The 16659-nt window shown below is 37.1% G+C and overlaps 1 protein-coding gene across 6 annotated transcripts in view; it reads left to right on the forward strand.

Moving 5' to 3' along the window:
* The window catches only part of GRXCR1 (glutaredoxin and cysteine rich domain containing 1), a 237167-nt gene that overhangs the window by 182259 nt on the left and 38249 nt on the right, over window positions 1-16659 (forward strand). For all 6 annotated transcript variants that reach the window (XM_027836554.1, XM_027836555.1, XM_027836553.1 and 3 more), the window contains one exon: window positions 10694-10936. In XM_027836554.1, coding sequence (XP_027692355.1) covers window positions 10694-10936 — 243 coding nt within the window. The remainder of the gene's footprint in view (window positions 1-10693; window positions 10937-16659) is intronic.

Raw genomic sequence — 16659 nt, forward strand, 5'->3', positions numbered from 1 at the left:
GTTCAAATCCAGCCTTTGATGCTTTTTGCCTGTGTAACTTTGGGCAAGGAATCTCCTAGAACCTCAGTTTAGTCACTTATAAAATCAAGAAAATGAAGGAACCTTATAGCTTCCTTTTATTGCTATCTAACTTTGTATCTGGAAGAAATCAGCTGCAATTTTTTTGGCTTTTTGGAGTGGTCTCAGGCATAACTCTCCCTCATTAAGCTATTGCCATAGTAACATTCAGGTTTTGATAAGAGGGGCAAGTTAACTGTTTGCATGCTATTTTTAGAAAATTCACCAGATGATTTGACAAATTTGCTGGAGGGAAAAGACTATAAGTAAATGCACTCATATTTGGATATTTCTCTAGATACATGATTTCATTGTTGTGGGTTCTCATCCCTTCCATGTAGATTGTGGCCCCTCCACATTTATCATCCTGTGTGGTTATTTTTCCTGTTTCCCCAGAAATTTTTCATGAAAAATATACCCAATATACTGGGGGGCACCCTAATTGTCCTATAATAGCTCAGAAAGAGCATGTGAGCAATCTCTCATTCTCAATGTCCTGCTGTCATAAAATGAGAATATTTGTAAAGTGCTTATAACAGTGCCTGGTACATAGTAGGCACATAATAGATGCTCATTTCCTTCCCTTTCTCTTCCCCTCTTCTTTTCATTGCATAGGGAATTCCTGGTTGAGGAAACTGACTCCAGCAGTCTAGGTTAGTACTTTCTTTGAGTTTGAGTTGCCTAGAGCAGTGGTATCAAACTCACACAGAAAGGAGGACTGCTAATCCAAGGAGTGTTGCCAAAATGCAGGCCATGTGTTTGATAGCTCTGTCCTAGAGTATCAGAAGGTTAGGTGACTTGCCTAGGGTCACATCCCCAACATGGATCAGAAGCAGATCTTGAATTGAGGTGTCACATTCTAAGGCTAGCATTCTGTTTACTACATGATGTTTCTCTTTTGGTCATTCCTATGTTTTCATATGGAAGTAAATGTGTAGCAATGCCATGAAGGATTCAATGGGAATTTAAAAAATTACACATATAATTAGGGAATTGAAAAAGATATTCAGAAATTGTCCAGCAAATTCTTATCCTGCTAGGTTGAACTACATCCAATTTACCTAGAAATAATAGGGAGATGCACTGCTTTAAAAAAGGAAGAGAAGAAGGAATGAAGGAAGGAAATAAAGAAGGAAAGAAGAAATAAAGGAAGGAAGGACTGACCAAAATGACCCAAACTCCTTAAATGATTTATTGGTGCTAAAAAAATATCACTAGCATTTTCTAATGACCACCCTCCCCATCAATCTTCTCTTGCAAGAAAGAAGTATAATTAAGCAAAAAACAAAACAAAACAATCTAATGTCCATTTTTGTCAACATGAGTCTCATTTCTCTCTGCCAGGAGGAAAGAGACATACCTCAATGTTCATCCTCTGAAATAAAGATTGGTGAATGCACTAATTAGAGTTCTCATGCCTTTTCATGTCGTTTTCCTTTTTTTTGGTTGTGGTCATGATTTCAGTTGTTCTGGTTCTGCTTATTTTACTCTGTATCATGCAAGCCTTCCCAATGTTGTCCAGATTCTTCATATTTACCATTTCTCTATGGTGCAATAATATTTCATTGCATGCATAAACCACATCTTATTCAAATTCCCTAACTCATGGCTACCCACTAGGCTTCCAGTTACTTGCTACCACAAAAATTACTGCTATAGACATTTTTGTAAATATAGAACTTTTATCTTGGTTGTTTCCTTCCCTGGTATATAAGCCTAGTTGTGGTAATCTTAGGTCAAAGGGTAGTACAATTTAATGATTTTTAAAAGACAGGCCAAAATTGTCTTTGACAATGGTTTGTCCAATTCATAGCTGTAAGAACAATGAATTAGTATGCCTGTCTTCTCAAGGCCCAACATTTATTATTATTGTCTTTTGTCATCTTTTCCAATCTGATATTGGTCTCTAAAGATTTCTCTCAATAATCTATTCCAGTATTTAGAAACCCTTACTGTCAGAGATTTCTTCCTTATCTAGTCTCAGTGCTTTTTATTCTAATTTTGGGAATAGTTTCTTTTTTACACCCTTAATCCTTGTATTTAGTTTTACATAGCTTGAAGTTTCTAGGGGGTCTCGATTGTGCATGCGGATTCTTCTTTGCAAAAATATTCTGATTAATTTTGAGGAACAGATTTTGAAATGACCATGTAATTTGATAAAAGTCTAATAAGCATATGCTAAATATAATAAATTTAAATTTAATAAAATGCTGGTAAATAGTTTTTCAAATATTAAATACTTTAAAAATGAAAAAAAAACTTCAAGTAGTAGATTCACATGCAAATAATGTTTGACCTTTGTGACCGGAGTTGTCAAAAGAATGTAAGACAAAGATTCAATAGAACTGGATTTTAGTCATATCTCTGCCAACTTGTAACCTTTGGTAGGTTATTTAACCTATTTGCCTCATCTGTAAAGTGAGGAGATTGCCTTAGATCATCTTTGAGTTAGTTTTCTCCCAGCACTGACTCTATGATTTATAATCCAAGCTTGTTTATAGAATAAGCATGCAACCATTCTCATTTGCTTGTCTACATTTTTTTTCAGACACGCAAGACAGAAAAGGTCAATATCTATATTTCTAAACATTATAGAAAATATACATTAGCCATTTACATAGTTTTATTCTCATAGATTATTCTTTATATAGTTTATATTTTTGTATTTATATAGTTTTATTCTTATAAGTTCCCTGAGCTGTATAGTTGCTCAGATGACCAGGTCAAGCGCCATAATGCAATTAACTTGAGGCAGGTAGGTGGTACACTGGATAGAATGCTGTCACTACAGTCAGGAAGAACTGAGTTCAAATCTAGCCTCAGACATTTAATAACTGTGTGACTGTAGGTTAAGATACCTAGCCTCCCCAAGCTCAGTTTTTTTCATTTGTAAAATGTAAAATGTAAAAAACATTGTAAAATTTGTAAAATAATAATAGCATCTACCTCCCAGTGTTGTGAGGATCAAATGAGTTCATATTTGTAAAGGCTTAGAATAGCACATAGTAAGCACCTTACAAATATTATTTTTTTTTTGGGGGTGAGGCAATTGGGGTTAAGTGACTTGCCCAGGGTCACACAGCTAGTAAATATCAAGTGTCTGAGGCTGGATTTGAACTCAGGTCCTCCTAACTCCAGGGCTGGTGCTCTATCCATGGCACCACCTAGCTGTCCCCTACAAATATTATTTTTAATTTCAAATGTTATCCTCACGTATTTCTGACAGCTTGCCCACTAGTAAACAACTAGTGAAAAAATTGAAATGCCTGATTACTTAATAATTAACAAGCCCAAGTCCCTTGTTAGGTTGTTGACCAGGTAAGGAGAAAAGCATCCTCCGTTGTCCATAGTTGTGAATCTTTTGTCTCTTACATGGAGTTTCCTTCAGCAGGAAACATGCTGACTGAAGCAAATATCCCTGCTCCTCCCCCATCTAATTCCAGTGTGTTTCAGAGACATAAGGAAAATGGATATTCAGGGCTTGTGAGTGCTTCACCCTAAGGACCCAGGATTGTATGGAATCAGGGTGATGTGGAAGTAGGGTGAGCTGGCTCCAAATTTTTCTACTTGCACAAAAGGTGGAAAGGAATTATTAGGCCCAAATTTTCGAAGGAAAATGCAGGACCTCACAGCTTTTGAAATATGTGGATAATTTTGGTAGTGTTGTGTATCATACCAACTTCTAATTATTTCTAACACTTGTATAAGATCCCCCGTTCTCACACAAACAGTTTGGGTTTCTTTTAGAGACCTCTGATGTATATACCTCTTTGCCCCTATGCAAGTGGAATTTGAAACCCATACAACTGCTCAAGCTTATAATACTTCAATACAGGACTATTTTGTTTGCACAATCAAAGACATAGAGGGACACTCATTTGAGGCCATAGAGAATTAAGATCTTATACTTTCCAGTAAGGGGCAGTTAGGTAGCACAGTGAATAGAGTGATAGGCTTCATCTTCCTGAGTTCAAATCTGGCCTCAGACACTTGCTGGCTATGTAACCCTGGGTAAGTCACTTAACCCTATTTGCCTCAGTTTCTCTTCTATAAAACAAGCTAGAGAAGGAAATGGTAAACCACTCCAGTATCTTTGCCAAGAAAATCCCAAATTGGGTCATGAAGAGTTGGCCACACCTGAGACGATTCAACAACAACAACAATTTCTAGTAAGCTGCCATGCCCCACCCCAACTGACCCACTAATTTATATAGCCCTCATGACTCATAACACTAAGCCTGAGGGGGCCCTATCAAGGGGAAGGTCTAGAATTTGGTTATTTATACCTCATTGCTCTATCATTGGCAATAATGCCACTACATCATTGATCCACAGTTCCAAATTTGCTGCCTTCTGCTCTTGGTTCAAGGTGTGTGGATCTGTCTTACCAATCTAATCCAACAGATCTGGTACTACTTACCTCCTTTCCCAATACCAGCTCTCAAACAACTGGACTGAGGTTATGACGTAATAGGCAGAGTACTCAGTGTTAAAGCTGATTGATACTTTTGAAGGCTATGAGGCCCTCCGGCTTATTTTAACCTTTTAGAATTTTACACCCTTGTCTCACAGTCCCAGCCTCCTCACAGAAGATATTTAGAGGGCTGTGGGAACACTTCTATCAAGAGCTACTCGAGCAACTCTGTTTCTGTTCTATTGTCAGCTCACATGCAGCACCTATAAGCATTACTTTCTCTCTCCTCCGGGGTCTGGGTGAAGTTCCTTCTGTTTATGCTGGCACCTCTTACTGGATCATTTGGGGTTTGGAGAGACTTTCCAAAATATCCTTTCATTTGTCTTTCTTGTTCCACCTTCTGGGGCAGCTGAGCCACATTATACAAATTACCCCTAGATTGTTCCTCTAAGGTCTCCAAAATGGAAAGAAGAGGGGCAGAGCTGGAGGCTCTCAGAATAGTCATCTGTGTCTCAGAGAGGCAACCCCTCAAAATTCACATAATACAAACAGCAAAAAAGATGATTTGTCAAAGACTAAAAAACAAATCAGTTTGTCAAGCTTGATTCTTTATTATGATTGAGAGCAAGCCCTGAGGCTAGTGCCCCACATCTCATACTGTGAATCATGAATAGTATACAGGTCAGTTGATTGAGACATGGGACATAGGGGAGATGGTGACCTATTGGAAAGGGAAAATTGTTAATCCTCTTTGTACTCAGCCATGAGTGCCTTTTTTATCTATAGGTCCAAGAACTGACATTCTTGTTATTAGTAATTATTTCAGCCTCACATTTGTTGGTTTAAATTACCTTGAGGCTGCTCTACTGAGTATTACTATTCAACACAAGTTTACCAGATTCCTGGAGGCAGAATGGGCTTTAGAGACCATCACGCCAAGCCTACTCACTTTGTAGATGAGGAAACAGAGGTTCATATAGGATAAATGATGTTCTCCAATTCCACTGAGAAGATGGAGACCTTTTGACATGAACTTTTTCAGCCTGCCTTCTTCATTTTTTGAATCTTAGAATCATTTCAACTTTCTTCTCTTTCCTTCCAATTACAGAGAGTGGTGTTCTTCATGCCATTCTACTTTGATGCTACTACTGCCTTCTTCTTCCTGGATCTTGCTGTAGGAATCATTTCCTCTATTTATCTAGAAAAGAAGTGTTAAACATGGAGTCCACGGGCCCAAATCTGATTAAAATGTAATTGGGAAATGCTGTTGAAAAAGTCTCTACCTGATGCCTTCACTTCCTTACTACCTTCTGTTTCCTCCTCTGGTTTTCATCCATACCACTATACTCAATGTGCTCTCTCAAAGATCATGGGATTATAGATTTTGAACTGGAAGGAACCTGATAGCAAATTTATTATAATCCTCTCATGCTACAGATGAGGAAACATTAGGCCCAGAACTAGGATTTAAATTTTAGTCCCACAATTCCAAGTTCAGCCCTCAAAGTTCAGTGATCTTTCCACTAATACTAAAAAACCAATAATTTCTTTTCCTCATTTTTCATACTCTTTGAGCTCTATCACACTGGACATGGCTAAAGTCACAGCTAAAGAGAGGCAACATGGTGGTGCTAAAGAGTGCTGCTCTTGGAATTAGGAGACCTAAGTTCAAATTGTGGTGCTGACACATGGGCTGTGTGACTTTGGACAAATTCTTTAGGCTTTTGTTCCTTCAACCATAAAATGAGAATATAATAGGTATACTGTCTACCTCACAAAGTTGGGTATGTCAAGTGCTTTGCAAACCTCGAAGTGCTACATAAATTTAAGTTATTATTGTGTGAGCTAGTTGGTGAAACAATCAGATTTAAATGTTCACTCTTCTGACTCTCAGTTCAGTGAGTTCTCCATCATAGCAAACTATCCTATTGAACTCCATAGTTAGCCTAGTATAGTGTTCCTCCAGAGGAAGGCACTCTAGCTATTTATTAAATGTATTAATTAAATCCATCGAATAATTATCATCTACCTGCTATGTGCTAGGCACTAGAATCAGCAAGGCTAAAATGAAATTGAGCCTGCCCTCAAGGAGCTTGCATTACGCTGGGAGAATACAACGTGAACATGGATAAAGAGTATCCATATATTGAATAATTTGGAGAGGGGAAAGAGCTAAACTGGGAAGATATTTATATACATCTCTCCATCAGATATAGTCTTCTGTCAGTTGGCTTCTCTGTCAGGTTAAAGACCGTCTTGTTTCTATCTTCATGATTTAGGCCCTGTCATGCCTCTTAATAAAAGAATTTGTTCTGTGAAGTTTGGATTCAGTCAAAGGGCTACACTTGAGGACCTAGATGGCCACATGTGGCCTTGAAGCTCCAGGTTCCTCACCTCTGATTTCAGGGTTTTCTCATGGAATAATTTTATTTGAATAGCTTTAATAGTAATCTGTAATGGTTACTTGATTTGGTTTGTGATTCAGATATATGACTGATTATTATTCTTCCCTGTTAGCATTTATAGGTGTAGATGACAAAGCACATTCATAAAAATATGTTTTCTTAAGAGTATTTACTATCAAATCTTAAGTTACTGGCATTAAAAATAGATTCACATGTCATAGACCCTATCTTTTCTTTTAACTTCGTGGGGATGCTGGCTTAGAGAACAAGAAATTCCTTCCATTCCATTCTATGTTTTACAGAGCATCTCAGAAGTATGACTCAGTTCTGTGAATAATGTAGCATCACAGTGGACTTGGAGCCAGAAGACCTGGGCTAAAAGCTATAACTAGGGATTCTGTACCATAGGACTAATTCAGGTATAGAGTGGAGGTTGTGGTCCAGGTCTGTGTGTCAAACTCACATGGAAATGAAGGCCACTAAACCATACATAAGGATCCCTGTGAACAAAAGGGAAAAACCACACGCCAATATTATCTCTGTTTTAATGAATTTTAAAATTCATTTCATTAAGTATTTACCAGTTACCTTTTAATCTGGTTTGGGAGGTGCTGTTGGGCCATACGCAGCCTGGGTGTTTGACACCTCTTTTCCAGGGTGCTGCTTCCTAGGCCAGGCGTTGTCTCAGAACTACATGGTGTCTGTGCTACCTTTCTCCTTGGACTGAACATGGCTTGGAGAAGGGTAACCCCACCTCTTTTCCTGGAGGTCCAGTGGCCCTGAAGTGCTCCCTCTCCTTGTGTGGAAATGTGGAGCCTCTACTCCTCTCCCTTTCCCTGGGTAAAAGATTATTCTAGGGAGGAAGCTTCCCTCTCTTAGATGTTGATTTTGTTCTTCAGTCATTAGCAGTCGTGTCTGATTCTTCATGACCCCATTTGGGGTTTTCTTGGCAAAGATACTGGAGAGATTTGCCATTTCCTTCTCCAGCTCATTTTACAATTGAGGAAACTGAGGTAAATAGGGTTAGGTGACTTGTCCAGGATCACGTAGCTAGTAAGTGTCTGAGGCTGAATTTGAACTCTTGGCAATAAGCCTTCCTGACTCCAGGTCTGGCGCTCTTTCCATGGCGCCACACAGTATCCTGGGACAAAATCTCAGTTGTCCTTCTCAAACTACAAGTTTGCTTTGGATTGACTTGGCTGTGGCACTAATTGGCTGGGTTACTTTGCGCAACTTTTCACATCTATAAAATGAAGAGCTTGGACTAGATGACACTTGAAGTCTCTCCCAACTCTAAATATACCATTGTATGGTTCTAAGAACCTTAAACTCTGAGCTTTGATGTCTTCCTCAGGTAGAATGGAGACAGTGATGCCTACCCTGCACAAAATTTGTATTAGGGTCAAATGAGAAAATATATGTAGAAGCACTTGGAAAATCAAAAAGTGCTATACAAATGTGGGATTTTTCATCTTACTGTTTCTTTCATAATGATTAGTTATTAATGTTAATTTGTACTTGGAAATCACTTAAAACTTGTGCAGTTTCACTCGGACCCTGGTGAAAATTCTCAAGGTTTAGTGTGGCATAATATATAGAACACTGGACTGAGTCAGAAGGTGCTGGGTTCAAATCTTCAGACACCTACTAATTGTGTGACCTTTGGGCAGTCATTCAAACCATTCTCTGCCTCAGGTTTCTCATCTGTAAAATGGGGAGGGAAGAGCACTTTGGACTCAATTACCTCAAACGTCCCTTCCATTTCTCCATCTATGATCCTGTGATCTTTCAACATCTCTTCACATAGTGATTTAATACTGTTTCCTACTGTGAAAAGGTCAGATATGCTTCAGGAATAATAATGTAACAGAAAGTTAGTCTCTCTTCAAGACTCTGTGGATTCTAATGAAAATGTCACATGCTGAAATCAGATGCTGTGTCTCTATGTACACAACCTAGGACAAACAAAGCAACCTGGTAGTTTAATTCAGTTAAACAACTTGTTATTGACCGGAGACAGCCTAGTTAGCAATTAACCCACTTGGCTGAATTAAACATTTTATTTGAAGGCTTGTTGATATGTGTGTAAATGGCACAAACAGGAATAATACCCAGCAAGAGGAAAGGAAAACTAGCATTTTTATGCATTCGTAAGTGTCTCATTTTATAAACATTTGAAACTAAAGTAATATCTTATGCAATACAGAGCCAACATAACATAGATTTTTGAGCTAGAATTGACCTGAGAGATCACCTAGTCTAATCCTCTTATTTTGCCTTAAGCATGGTATAATGGATAGCGTGCCATTCTCAGTCTAGAAGACATGGGTTCATATGCCACCACTGATACTAACTGTATGACCATGCTTAACCTCTATAAGACTCAGGCAACTCTCTGAGATTTATTATGTTTTATATGGGTTGCAATCTGTCTCCATGTGAAGAGTTTCCATTCTAATAGAAGCCTTGCTTATAAATGAAACTAGATAAAATATTGACAGTGGGATGGAGATTTTTTTTAGACAATATACCTTGCATCCTGCTAGAATTAAATGATCCTTTATATTATCTCCTGATGTGTTCATGCTATTCCCAGCACCAAATTCCCTCTAAGAATCTCCTTTTTTGATTCGACCATCATATCTATGGTCTCATATCTTACTCATTGACTGAGAAGTGACAGGTACTCCCTAGGATCATTGATCACAGAATACCTGTCCCAGCTATTAGTTCCAATCTCTTCCTTGTTCTGAGGGTCATCACTGATATAGAGGTGAAACGGACCTCAAAGACCATCTAGCCCAATCCCTTTGTTATAAGCAGATCTGACTCAAGCCAGCATGGTGTTTTATGTTTGAAACTATGATGAAATGAGACACTCTTAGACCATCTAATAATTAACAGAAAGAGGATTATTTAGGCATACCAGGAAATGGATAGGCAATAAAGACACAACATTGCTCAATAGGGTGCATATTCCCTACTTCTGTGATAGTTGTGTTTGGTCAGAAGTCTTAGGGAAGAGCAATTCCTTCCTCCTTATGGGCTAGCTTTGGTCAGGCAAACAAGAAACCATATGACAGTCTTGAACTTTGCTCAAGTATAGTTAAATACCTTTAAAGGAAAAAAAAAATGAAGTAACTAACCTAGCCTACCAGGTAAATATTGCTCTTACATACCCTTCATTTTCTAGTTTTATAGATGAGGAAAGTGATTTATTTAAATGACCTTACCCAAGATTTCACTGTTGGAACGCGTGATACGTAGGAATTGAAACAAGGTCTTCTGAGTCCAGAGTAAGGACTCTTTTTCTGGGCCTATGAGTACTGCACATGGTTCATATTCTTTCCCAAATGATCCCCTTCCAAAGGGAATGATTCTCTAAATCCAAATTTGCAATAATGAAAAAATACTTATTATATATTAAGATAACATTTCTTCCCACCTATAGGATCAAAGCCTCACACAACACCATGGAACAGAGTCTAAGACTAAAGTTTAGCAGTGAGTACTCTTAATTATAATACTCTGGGGGGCAGCTAGGTGGCACAGTGGATAGAGCACCGGCCCTGAAGTCAGGAGGACCTGAGTTCAAATCCGGACTCAGACCAAAACACTTGACACTTACTAGCTGTGTGACCCTGGGCAAGTCACTTAACCCCAATTGCCTAAAGAAAGAAAAAAAAAATTATAATACTCTGATTTGTTCATAAGAATGTAGTTAGATTGACTGTATAGGCTTAAAAATGCAAATATATTAAATAGAGATTGTCTTTCTGTGATTAACATAAGAATTTACATTTCCCCCCCTTTCCAGCAACCGTCAACTGATCTAGAATTTGATCGGATAGTGATTTACACAACTTGCCTTCGTGTGGTAAGGACGACTTTTGAAAGGTGTGAACTTGTTAGGAAAATCTTCCAGAATCATCGAGTCAAATTTGAAGAGAAAAATATTGCTCTGAATGGTGAATATGGAAAAGAGCTTGATGAGAGATGCAGGAGGGTGTCCGAAGCACCTTCTCTGCCTGTTGTGTTTATTGATGGCCATTACCTTGGGGTAAGTACTCTATGAGGGAAATCAGCTCTTTTATTTCATTTTTCATTTATTTTTTGTTTTTTTTTTTTGCTGGCAATGGGGTTAAGTGACTTGCCCAGGGTCACACTGCCAGTAAGTGTCAAGTGTCTGAGGTCAGATTTGAACTCAGTTCCATCTAACTCCAGGGTCAGTGCTCTATCCACTGCACCACCTAGTTGCCCCAAAATGGGGCTCCTTTAAAACCCAATACAAGATGTGGAGAATTCTATAAGCCCTTGGAAAGGTGAAAGGAAAACACAAACTAGAATTTTTTTTTCTTTTGGAACCTGAAGCAGAAGGAATGAAAGACTTATTTCTACTCCAAATCAATGAGTTGATAGACTATTCATCCCCTGAGAAGCTTGAGAATAAGATAAAGTCAGCATGAAATTGCCTTTTGAAATGTATTACTTATGGAAAAGAACAAGATTGGTGGCTGACATGACTCCATATTAGGAAATTTTCAGAACCATATTAGAATTAGGCTTTTTCAGTGCAGGCAAAAAGATGCATTATTTAAAAGATACATGTGATTTCGTTGTGGCCCTTCACCTGGTGCTCTGGTTCCTACCTGATGAACATAAGATGATCCTAAAATGGAATTATTATAAGATGGGTTTCAGGAGGTTAGGCTTTTTTTTTTTTTTAGGCAATTGGGGTTAAGTGACTTGCCCAGGGTCACACAGCTAGTAAGTGTCAAGTGTTTTGGTCTGAGTCCGGATTTGAACTCAGGTCCTCCTGACTTCAGGGCCGGTGCTCTATCCACTGTGCCACCTAGCTCTCCCCAGGAGGTTAGGCTTTTAAAACTGCTATTTTTCAAAAAATTTATTCTTGAATCTGACCATGTCTGCACTGGGAAACAAATAGATATAAGATTAAGGCAGGCACAATGAAATAATCATTCCTGGCATTAATATAGCATATTTACTTCCCATCACTATGAAAAGTACTATATAATTAAATATTATTTATTAAAATGTTATTGTCTGAAATACATAACATTAGAAAAACATCCTTAAGATTCTCCTCAGGAGAAATAGTCATGACACCTTGTTTGTAACAGCAAGGAATTAAAAACAATTCGAATGTCCAGAAATTGGAGATCAATTAAAAAAATGATGTTATATCATTTTGATAGGGTATCATTGGGCCATAAAATGACAAGTATGAAGAATATAATATTTTTGATATTTAAATAGTATTCTGATCATTATGAGATGATGAGATCAAAAATATGAATGACAACTAATTCATTTCCTTTCACATGTGCTACTCCTGTCCATGTCACAGAGGGTTCACCTAATATGGAAAGAGTTTTCCTCTAATTCTCTTGACATTGTATGCATATCAGCAGAGCAAATAATCTGTCCACTGGTATCCCTAAAGCTTATAGCATGATTGATCCATAATAAGACATAGAAAAATGAATTTTATGTGATTCAGAATGAAGAACAATCAACTCACAAACATCTATTAAGCACTTATTAGTTGCTAAGTATTGTGTTAAACCTGGAAATACAAATACAAGCAGAAAAAAACAATTTCAACCCTCAAGGAGCTTATAATTCTGGTGGGGGAAGACTATACCTAAAAAGAAGTTGAAAAAAAGAGGTGGGAATTGCAGCCAGGAGAGGAATAAAGACATGTCTGGCTTAGGCACCCTTCTTAAATGTGGGCTTGGTATTCCAGAAGTCTTAGTGCAGCTTAGAACTGTGATTTTTGGGTTGCCCTATATCTATATAGTAAAATGACAAAAGTATGCCAAGTACAAAAATGGAGAAGAACCAGAAAAGGACATAAAGCCAATAAAACTATATTATCATTTTGATAAAGTTTAAATATATATATTTCTTTTGGCAATCTATAAACTGTTGGTTGTTTTATGTCTTATTAGCTTATTTATTTTATAGACGTCTTTGTTGTATATTAAAATTATCTAAAAGAAAAATGGACAGTGAAAAGAAAACCTTGGGGTAAGGAGATTATAAAGTAGGAATGAAGAAAGAGATAATTAATTACGTTTACAAAAGTTGTCAACTAATAGATGGATATTTGATTTTCAGATTTGTTTAGCAACTGGCTCTTTTGACTTTTCATGGATATGCCTCAAATTTAAAATGCTCAAGAATGTACTGAGTTACAGAATGATGCTCTCTTATCTTATCTTATGTTTCTTCTGAAAATTGAAGTTGGAAAAATGGAAAAATTGAAACAACATTTGTCAGCCAAGAAAAGATATAGTCTTCCTAGGGAGGGCCAACCCCAGGGATGAAGTAGACACACTTTGTCCCGAGGTGCCCCCCGACTCTTCTCCCTGCACTCTTTTATCTTCTCACGTGCTATTGCTGTATCTTCAGGTTCTCTCTCTTCTTTCTTATCAATATCTGCTTACAGGAAAGTATCTACATTTACACTAATAGGTAAATGATTGATAGGGTTTAAAGTCTAATCTTTTTCAGGTTGTTTGCATTTTAACAAGGAAGATCACTCTAAGAAAGTCTTAAATTGCAAAATATCAGGGAGAATGTGGCAGTCCTAATTTTTTGGGGGGTGGGGAAAGGCAATGGGATGTTTTCAATATACCGGAAAATATATCACATAGTCTGACAATACCCATAGCATTTCAGGCCAAAGCTTCCTCTTGACTTTTTCATTTCCCTGGCTTCCTGCTCATTGTAAGAATCTTTTTTTCTTCTTTCATGAACCTTTCATACTTTAGAACTAAATCAGCAGGGTACAATTTCATTACTGGCTTTTGCATTTCAATTTGAGGGATGACAGGAGAATGTTATGGACCCATGCAGCAAAAGGCAGGTTGATGTCTTTATTGCCCTTTGTCTGTGATCATTCTCTTTGCACATATTATTAAGTTCAGGCAGAAGAAAGTATTCACAATTCCCTTTTGCTTCTGCCAATTAACCTGAATACCATCACTCCAGAACATCCAAAAGGATTTGGTTTGTTTCCCCCCCAAATCATATTGATCTCTATTACCTTCTTTTAAAAAATTACATTTTATTTTTTAATGCATAAGTATTTATTTGCTAAACCTCCCACCACTCACCCCCAATTTAAAAGAAAAAAGAAAAACAAAACCCTTGTAACAAAAATGTATAATGAAATAAAAAAATTCCCACATTGTCCATATTCAAAAATGTATGTCTCATTTTCTATCTTGAACTCATCACCTCTGTATCATCTCGAATCTATCCCCTCTGTATCATCTCGAATCTATCCCCTCTGTATCATCTTGAATCCATCACCTCTGTGTCATCTTGAATCCACACTATCTCTGGGGCAGCGTACTTGATCTCAGGACTTCTGCATCAGTCAGAATTCTTAATTCTTTCAAAGTTGATTGTCTTCATAGTGATGTTCTGATAGAAATTGTTCTACTTACAACATTCTGCATTATTCCATACAGTTCTTCACAGGTATTTCTGAACCAATTCTTTTCAACATTTTTAATGGTACAGTATTATTCCATTACCATCATATATCATAATTTCTTAATTTATTTCCCAATTATTGGGAGAATCCTTAGTTTCCATTTCTTTGACACTACAAAATGAGCTGCTACAATTATTTTGTATATCTGTATCCTTTTTTAAAATCTCTTTTGGGTATAGGTATAGTAGAAGTATTACTAGGTTGAAAGGTATACACAGTTTAGTAACTTTTTGATTATAGTTCCAAATTGCTTTCTAGACTCCACTAAATGTGTCGTAGGTGTACCTATTTCTGCACAGACCATCCAACATTTGTCATTTTCCTTTTTTTGGTCAACTTTGCCAATCTGATGGGTGAGAAGGAGAATGTCAGAGGTGCTTTAATTTGTGTTTATCTAATTATTAAAATTTTAGGAAAATGTTTTCCATATGATTATTAATAGCTTGGATTGAAGAACTGCCTGTTCGCACAGTGTTTGAACATTTATCAATTAGGGGATGGTTCCTATATTTTAAGAGAGGAACTGCCTCAATAAGATTATCAGGGTTATTTTTTCCCCAGCTACAGTTGTATCTTTATTTCATGTCTAATGTAAAAACCATGACTAAGGAACCGTTTCTTGAAAGATTCATATATCTGAAATGGAAGGATGCCCTCTACTGGGCTCTGACATGTAATGGAAAATAATTTTTAGGGAGGAAAAGAAATTGATATTGGTAGAGAAGCAACAATAGGGAACCTTTTAAATTTATACTGAATTTTCTAAAGTAAGAAAATGTACATACACGGAGTCTTCTTTACTAGATATACAGCCACCTTCTTTAGTAGTGATAAATGATGGATAACTCCTAGGATTTAATAGGCAGCATCACATGTTAAATAGGGCACTGTACCCAGAGTCAGGAAGATTGGATTTAAACATTTCCTCAGACACTTCATGACGAATGGCTCTGGAAAGATCACCTACCCACCCTCTCTTAGCCTCGGTTTCCTTATCTATAAAATGAGGAGGTTGAATGGCCTCTAAGATCTTTTCCAGCTCTAAATTTTTGATCCTCTTAGAGCTAGATGGAGAGAGGGAAAGAAGGAAGAAAGAGACCCAGACAGAAACATGGAGACTTCTAAGTTTACCTGTTATATTGCTTCTGTCTTTAGAATTCCTGGATAATTTTTCTTATCAAAGAAAATAGTTATAAAAATAGAAAGTTTCCTATTTAGCTAACAATGTACTTGAACTTCAATATAAAATAATGGATTAGGTTCTATACCCTGGGGATACAGAACCAAATGGTGCAAAGAAGAGGAGGAAGAGAGAAAAAAAAGAGAATTCTCTCCTTTTGCTTTCTGGGGCTCATGGTTAATGTAGCTAAAATTTTGAAATTAAGAAAGTTTATTTTTTCCATTCTCTTACTTCTCTTTCTGTTTCTCTATCATCAACCTATTATTCTCCCTAGAAATGTTTTATTTTAATGTTGTCCTTAGCCCTTTCCCCAGGCCAGATTTTCAATCTCCCAAATTATCTGCTTCTCTTCAACTCTAGTCAAAACTCTCCTTATCTCAATGCAGCTAATCTCATTTGAGTTTTAGGATGGAAAAAAGAATTTATTCATATTAATGATAAAGATAGAATTTATTCATGCTAATGTGAATGACTGACATGCCCATGATCCTTTTTAAACAGGATACTTGTTAATTTCATTCAATCTCTAATTAGGGAAATTTCAGGCAACATAACATAAAATAATTTTGGTGAGAAGAATATTTTGGTTTAGGTATCTGTGTTCCTTGGTACTTTCCCCTCCTTAGGTTTTTGTGCTTCTGTTCTCTCTTCATTTTTTTCCTGTTCCTGTTCAGTTTCCTTTGTTGGATCATAATCCATATCTTGTTTCCTAACCTGAGTGTACTTCAGGGGTCTGTACTGGGTTCCCTCGTTTCCTCTCTCTCTAGATTTTCTCAGTGATCTTAAGTTTCAGGGTCTCCATTACATATTTTTTTTTCTTTTTTAAAATTTATTTTTAACATTTTTTTTTTAAATTTTGAATTCCAGGGTGGAGCCAAGATGGAGAGTAAAAGCAGTGATTTGCTTGAACTCTCCCCTAAACCTCTCCAAATACCTGTAAAAAATGGTTCTAAACAAATTCTAGAGCAGCAGAACCCACAAAAAGACAGAGTGAAACAAATTTCCAGCCCAAGGCAACCTGGATGATTGATTGGAAAGGTCTGTTGCACTGGGCTGGGAGAGGAACACAGTTCAG

Source organism: Vombatus ursinus, unplaced genomic scaffold, assembly GCF_900497805.2.
Source record: "Vombatus ursinus unplaced genomic scaffold, bare-nosed wombat genome assembly UNPS02014818.1, whole genome shotgun sequence".
Classification (NCBI taxonomy): Eukaryota; Metazoa; Chordata; class Mammalia; order Diprotodontia; family Vombatidae; genus Vombatus; species Vombatus ursinus.